At 37.0% G+C, this 7,324-nt stretch overlaps 1 protein-coding gene across 1 annotated transcript in view; it reads left to right on the top strand.

The window, feature by feature from the left end:
• Positions 1-6,224, top strand: part of LOC107566066 (UHRF1-binding protein 1-like) — a 41,882-nt gene extending 35,658 nt beyond the window's left edge. The window contains exons 19-23 of the mRNA XM_016251442.1: positions 358-514; positions 1,543-1,817; positions 1,973-2,081; positions 2,190-2,275; positions 4,214-6,224. Coding sequence (XP_016106928.1) covers positions 358-514; positions 1,543-1,817; positions 1,973-2,081; positions 2,190-2,275; positions 4,214-4,324 — 738 coding nt within the window. The 3' untranslated portion in view covers positions 4,325-6,224. The remainder of the gene's footprint in view (positions 1-357; positions 515-1,542; positions 1,818-1,972; positions 2,082-2,189; positions 2,276-4,213) is intronic.
• The last annotated feature ends 1,100 nt before the right edge of the window (positions 6,225-7,324 follow it).

The raw sequence follows: 7,324 nt of genomic DNA on the forward strand, positions 1-7,324 counted from the left end.
TTTTTTTCTGCTGTATATTTCTTATTTCCTGTTTTCTAATTGATGTCCTTTGCCGTAACTCCTCAATTTCTTAAATTAACTAACCACAAATAATTATTTCAGAAGTTATAAGAACTGGATTAATGCAAACAGTTTATAAATTAAACATTTCAATTACATCAAAAACAGTGTAGCCAGAAGCTGTCAGTCTGTGTTTTTCTCACACACACACACACACACACAAAAATAGTAGACATGTACTTTACTAATCAGTGAGGGAAAGTTTAGTAAGAAATCAGTGCTGTCAGGATTGATCAACAGCATTTACTTTGATCATAGTTGGTTGTGTGATTTTTAATGAGCGCTTTTTTTCCTCAGGTGTCTGTGTTAGTTCTGTGTCTGAGTCGAATGGGGTGCCTGACAGAGATGCGTGGTGAAGATATCGTGGTGGCGCTGGAAGCCCAAGAGCTTTTGCCTAAACAACATGGCAACCATAAAGTCACAGACCTGCTGGCAGGACTGGCACTGACACAGGGTTAGGATGCTGAATGTGTCCATAAATGTGAATGCAAAAATATTGCCAATATGCCATTTAGACTCTTTACACTTCAAGGCCTAATTATTATTATTATTTATTTATTATTGTTATTATTTGGACATATTTGACAGTTTTTTTTGTCCCATCTGTTTACATTAACTTTAATTAATCTCATGACCAAACATTCCCAAGATACCATTGGTGATCACTTTCACTGTGAGCGCCACAACTGACCTTCGGTTTTTGAATGGCCTTGTGCTAATTCAGCTTTTCAGAAGATGCCAAACATGCATGCGAAGATAACAAACCAGAAGGTTTCAGTTTCTGTGGTTTACAGGTGCATCCAACCTGATCACATAAGAAAACAACAATTTTACCAGGTGGTGATTTTGTATGTATTTGCACAATATTATTCATACAGAAACATGATTAGAAATAAAGAAAGCATAAAGGTCCACCCCTAAACTTAACCATCAGTTGGGCATAAGCAGATTGTACAAAAAGGCACAAATATGCCATTTAGACTCTTTACACTTCAAGGCCTAATTATTATTATTATTTATTTATTATTGTTATTATTTGGACATATTTGACAGTTTTTTTGTCCCATCTGTTTACATTAACTTTAATTAATCTCATGACCAAACATTCCCAAGATACCATTGGTGATCACTTTCACTGTGAGCACCACAACTGACCTTCGGTTTTTGAATGGCCTTGTGCTAATTCAGCTTTTCAGAAGATGCCAAACATGCATGCGAAGATAACAAACCAGAAGGTTTCAGTTTCTGTGGTTTACAGGTGCATCCAACCTGATCACATAAGAAAACAACAATTTTACCAGGTGGTGATTTTGTATGTATTTGCACAATATTATTCATACAGAAACATGATTAGAAATAAAGAAAGCATAAAGGTCCACCCCTAAACTTAACCATCAGTTGGGCATAAGCAGATTGTACAAAAAGGCACAAATATGTTGTTGAATAAAGATTTACCAAAACTTTTTTTTTTTTTCACAATAGCTGGTTCTTCCTCCCCAAGTGCGCCTCTGTCTCCCGGGCCCCAGTCTCTTTACTGTCCCCCAGCAGCGGCCCTCAGGATGGAGATGGGACCATGTGCAGGCAGACACTCTCCTCTGTCTGAGAGTGTGGGCTTCATGGAAATGTGCTTGACAGGGTGCAAAGCAGAGCTCCTGGCTTCTACCTTAAACACGCTGGGACCCTTCCTGGAAGATGAGCTCAGCGCAGACCCCCAGCCAATGAGACTGTGGTTACGGGACACTGCTATTACACTAAAGGTGAGAATGAGTGTCAAATGATGCCCATAATCAGAGACTAGCCATTCCCTTTGATAGATTATCAGTTGATCAGTTACTGGACAAGCTTCAGCATTTTACAAAGCAAGACAAGACAAAGGCAATGAAAAATGTTCTGTTTTCTCTCTTTCTGACAGGATGATGGTCCTCGTGTCTACCCGACCGCTCCTCAACCAGTTCCTGTGCTTTTCTCTCTGGACGGTATTGTGCTGGAGCGTTTGGATGATGGAATCCTCAGCTTGAGACGTGAGTCCTTTGGGTTTGGGTTACAGCGGCTGCTCAGATTACAGGATATCTGTGCTGTCACCTGTTAAACTAACGTTTGCTTCCTCTGTTTCACTTTTACGCATGCAGCTGCGCAGAGCCAATCAGGGATTGAGACCAGTGGGGACAAAGATAGAGCTGGCCAATCCTGCTTTAGAGCTGAGGAGAAAAACAAGGTATCATATATTAGAAAATTATTATACACAATGTAATGTTGCATTATTTATGTGTTTGGCCTGTTTGAGTTTGGTTTGAGATGTTAAACAGAACATCTGCCCCTATCGTAGTTTTTAAATCTCATTTTCACTCACAATTAATTTGAACGTTGCATTTCCAGATGCATGATGTCAGGTTGGACATAAGAAAGAGAAAAGAAAAAAATGACTTTTGATGTTGTTGGCATCAAGCCTAGTGTGACATCTTGACGCACTATATTTTAATTATACACAAGCGCTAATGAGCTTTGTATGGTAGCCCATTTTTGCCACAAAAGAAAAATTATGCTTCAGTCAAAATTCAGAGATAAAACTTGAAATTTAAAATAAAATTAAATAAAGAAGTGGAAATTGAGATACTAAGACAAAATTGAGATAAAAAGACAATATATTTATGACAAAATACATTTGAGATTGTCTTTGAGTTTTTGTAATGATTGACTTTTTAGCTCATAATTTCAATGTCAATGACACGTCAATTTCTACTTTTTTGACAATTATGTTTGTCATTAATTTCGACTAATGTCATAATTGTTTTTTTGTCAGTGCCAACATGTCATAATTATGACTTTTATTTCTCGTTTTACCTTTTTCACTTTAAATATCTCATAATTATGACTTTTATTTCTCATTTTACCTTTTTCATTTTAAAAATCTCATAATTATGACTTGGTGTCTCGGTTTGAATTTTTATCTCATAATTGACTTAGTATCTCATAATTTAAAATATTCAACATTGTGCTTTTTATGCCATAATTGTGATTTTTTTTTTTCAAAGCCTGAATTTTTTCATGTGGCCAAAATGGGCTTCCATAAGATTTTAGAGGTTTTGTGTGTGTCCTTTTCAGAGAAATAAAAAATAATGTTTTCGTTTACAGTTTCAAGCCTACAGTAATTTTCTAGCGCTTGGCTACGATTCCTTTCGAGGACAAGACTCTCAAATGTCAACAGTGGCATTGGATATCTTAATTACATGTCTGAAGCCTAAATGTCTTTTATTATTTATGGGTGAAGGTGTATTGCTACAACTGCTCTCTAAAATTGTCTCTTAAGTCTTATTCGGATGGGACTAACTACGTTTGAGTTTCGATTCTTATCACCTGACGTCTGCGATTTTTCATGTACCAATTTGGACAGGACAAATATATCTCTATGTTTATTACAGAGGTGGGAGGGTCTGTTTTGTACATCTGGGCGTCGCAGAGATCACGTTCTCTGTATGCGTGCACTGCGTATAGTCATTCGGATTCATTACCATTAATATATAACCACATGTTTACTACAAATACCACGGTGAAGCTATATGGCTAGTATATCAAAACCATGGTTAATGTGTGGTTACTTTAGTGTTTAATTTTCGTAAAGGTACACATGTAATTAAAATATTATGTAGTTGAGTGCAGAAATGAACGTTACGTGAGTAATCTTACCTGGCGCTGATATTACACTAGCCATTCTTAATAGTTTACGTGAGTTGGTTCTTGAATTTATTATTGTTATTTTTTATTTCTTTCCCGAGAGGCAAACATATCAAAAACGCATGCGGTAAGAGCGTCTACGGTAGTTCGCGTTGGCCAAAACACATCATCGGCAATCACAGACATTCACATTTGGACGGGATTAGTTTTCTCACAGGATCACTGAGTTTGCCGAAAAACAGTAGGTAATTTGCTCTGTAATTTTTACAGAGGTTGTGTGAGAAAAACAGACGTGGCAGATCCGGACGGGATTAAAATCGCTAAGTACGTCTGTGAAACACAAATTTCCCTGTAAAACTAGTCCCGTCCGAATAGGGCTTTATAGTGTGTTTCAAAAGAGTGTTTTTGTGTTTCAGCTGATCACAATTGATATTTAGTCTAGTTCAGAATCTCATCTGTTTCTGTTTCTCTGTTGGTTCAGTCTCTGGAGTCCAGACTCGCTGATGTCCAGTCAGCTCTAGAGAAAGCTCTGTCTGACCGAGAGCGCCTGCTACAGGAAGTGATGAAACACAACCCCTCCTTCACCTTATGATGTACAAAGGGAAAGAAACCAGACTTGAGTCCAAATGAGGCAGAAGAGAATATGTCTTGTAGATAAACCAGAAGAACAAGAGGGTTTGCCTCTGCTGACTCAAAGTTCTCATCCATCCCTTTCTGTACCTTTACTCTCTAACGTCTGAGTGTGAAATCACATGCCATCCAGTTCTCTTCAGTCTCTGTAGGCATCCTCCATGAGCCTTCCTGTAGTGACGTTTCTTTGTATGTGACTGCACTACACGGGTTCACCAAGTTCCCAGGACTGAATCAAGTGAAACGGATGACACATGTACACGGATGACACCTCTTCACTGCACACTGGATCATCTCTTTACTTCTGGTCAGCATGCTTCTTGCACATTAGTAATTTTTAGTTTCACGAAAGGACTGTGTACAGCTTTTAGGCTTTATAGACGTTTCTGAGTGTTATTTGGTACCACGGCTATGTAGCGCTGGTAGATACAAGCTCTGTTCCAGAACCTAGACAGTAGGGCTGGGTTGATATTACCAGTTAATCGATTGTAATTAACCAAGAATCGATCTTTCAAAAAGTCTGCGATTTTCTGTTAATGCATCAACGAAACGTCACTAAATATGACTTGTCATGTGCCTCCAATAATCGCAATAAGCTTTGCGCTGTTACTTTTAGTATGAAAGTCTCAACTTTCAAATTCTATACATTTTAGCACAAAATTCAAACAAATGGTGTTTGACATGCTTTGATTTTATTGATGTCTCCGTTCAAGCGGCACGTGAACCTCTTCCTCTTTACTACTAGTTACAGCATGAAATGGACATGAATGAACATCACGAGGTTGCTAAAAAATTCCTTGTTTAATTTACATTAGTGTACAATTTTTTGAATGTTGCTTATTTTATTGAAAAATGGCAAGTAAATTTGGACTGTTTTTAATAGTTTATATTTTATAGTAATTTATCAACTGTAAGCTCACAGCATTGGTTGAGATTGGTCTCCTCAAGAAAAAATTTAAACCTGTCCAAAAATATATGTATGTCCAAATGAATCAGTATAGAATTGAATCAACTCGAATCTAGAGCATGTGAAGTGGAATCGGTCTCAGTTACCAGCCCTAACAGACATATTACACGTTCTTGACACAACAGGTACTCAAAGATACTTCTATTTCAAATGGACTGATCTATTCCTTTTTTTTTTAAATATGCATTTTAAAATGTCGTGCTTGTAAGAGGATTCAAGTTGTTCACTTAACATTTCAAATCAGTCTCTTGTGAGGTTCCTTGACTGTTAGGATGCTGCCTTTGAAGGTAACTAGTAAGCGTAGACAGCAAGGCAGTTTGCTAGGTTTAGGAACAGAGCTGTGGATTTGACTAGAGTACTGTGTTGTACGTTTCTTATCGGCTGCTATTCAGTGTGTAAAGTACAGCTGATGTGTGTGTGTGTTATTCATGAAAGGAGCCGGAACAAAAGCACTTTGACTTAAATGCACTGTAAATAGCACAGTTTTTATCTGAGGTTCAGTGTACAAAAGATGGTACTTCTGTTAACCAACACATCCTCGGTCATTGTACTTCGATGCCGTCCGTTTCCTCTAGTGTAGGATCACGGTTCTCATGCCGTACAGATGAAGTGATCATAGAGAAGCATTAGTGCCAGTGCTGGTGGTCAAATTATTTGGTGCACAGGGACTTCAGATGGGAAGTCACTTTTATTCAGTATTACAGTGCGCATCTATCCAGATTTATTACATTGTAAACTGAAAAACGTTTATTTTTTGGTTATAGTCTGTTACACTAATGTCACATCTACTCTGTAGAGTTCAGACAAAAATATTAACTTTTATGCATATTTATTTGAACTTTATATGTATGAGATGGTTTCTTTTGACTGGACGTCCATTAACAAGTACATGAAATGCGCACGTTTTTGTTTTATATAAAAATAATGGAAGTAATTTAATAATAAATTGTGTTTGTTTTACTGCTTTTTTTTTAGGATGATGCATTTCAGTTTTTATTATTATTTACAAATTGTCCTTTCTACCCCCTTTTAAAATGTTTAACTAGGAGTTGTAAAGAGAGGATGACGTGAAAGTGTTCCTGTGTGATGTCCTGTACACAGAACCTAATTGAACTACAGGTGCGACAGCATTTCGACACATTTCTGGTGTGTACTGCAAGGTTTAGGACTATCACAAGGCTCATTTTTGTGGTAAATCAGTATTATGAGGCAGATAAGTCCTGCGTCTATGATGGTTTGTGGGTTTGTAGGAAACAGCAGAATAAATGTGGCTCCTCTAGGTCTATTAACATCCCTCAGACGTTTGGATTGATTTATCAGCAAATGTCTGGTTATTTCAAATGTGGCACATCTTTCTGCTCCAGTGTCTCATTGTGTCTCTGTGCTTCAGCTTTCAGTGCGATGTGTAGCGTTCATATACACTAAACAATCTCTGTTAGTGTATCAAGATATTTGGAACACCTTTGGAAAACTAACGATTACAATAGTCTAAACTGTTAAGACTTTTCTGTAGATGGTAGAAATGGAAATATTATTCTTACGATCAAAAATAACTTCATTCACTGCATGGAAGAAGAAGTTTTATGCATGACTGTACTTGAAATCTTTCACAAGTGCAACATCATCAAGGTCACAGACTGTTTATTTGTTTTATTTTTTCATTTTATTTAAGAGTCATTGTTACAGTACTGTTGATGAGCATTGCCTGTGATCGGAATGAGCATATTGACCTGATTTTACTAATAGTATTGATTGTTTTTTAGCTGTGTAGTTGGTACTGAATTTACTTCTATTTCTGTGTGTGCTGTTTAATCACGTTATCTGTCCAGTATGATGAATGTTTTGTTTGTTACACATGAAGGTGGAAATGCCACCTCATTTCTCATCAAAATCACCAATTGATCTGAGCTGCCTTGAATATTAATATTGCTGTCAACAATTATCTGTATTTAATCACAGGGATTTTTAGAGAAAATTCATATATGTAAGCATTTC

Source organism: Sinocyclocheilus grahami, unplaced genomic scaffold (genome assembly GCF_001515645.1).
Source record: "Sinocyclocheilus grahami isolate Dianchi unplaced genomic scaffold, SAMN03320097.WGS_v1.1 scaffold1044.1, whole genome shotgun sequence".
NCBI classification, from domain to species: Eukaryota; Metazoa; Chordata; class Actinopteri; order Cypriniformes; family Cyprinidae; genus Sinocyclocheilus; species Sinocyclocheilus grahami.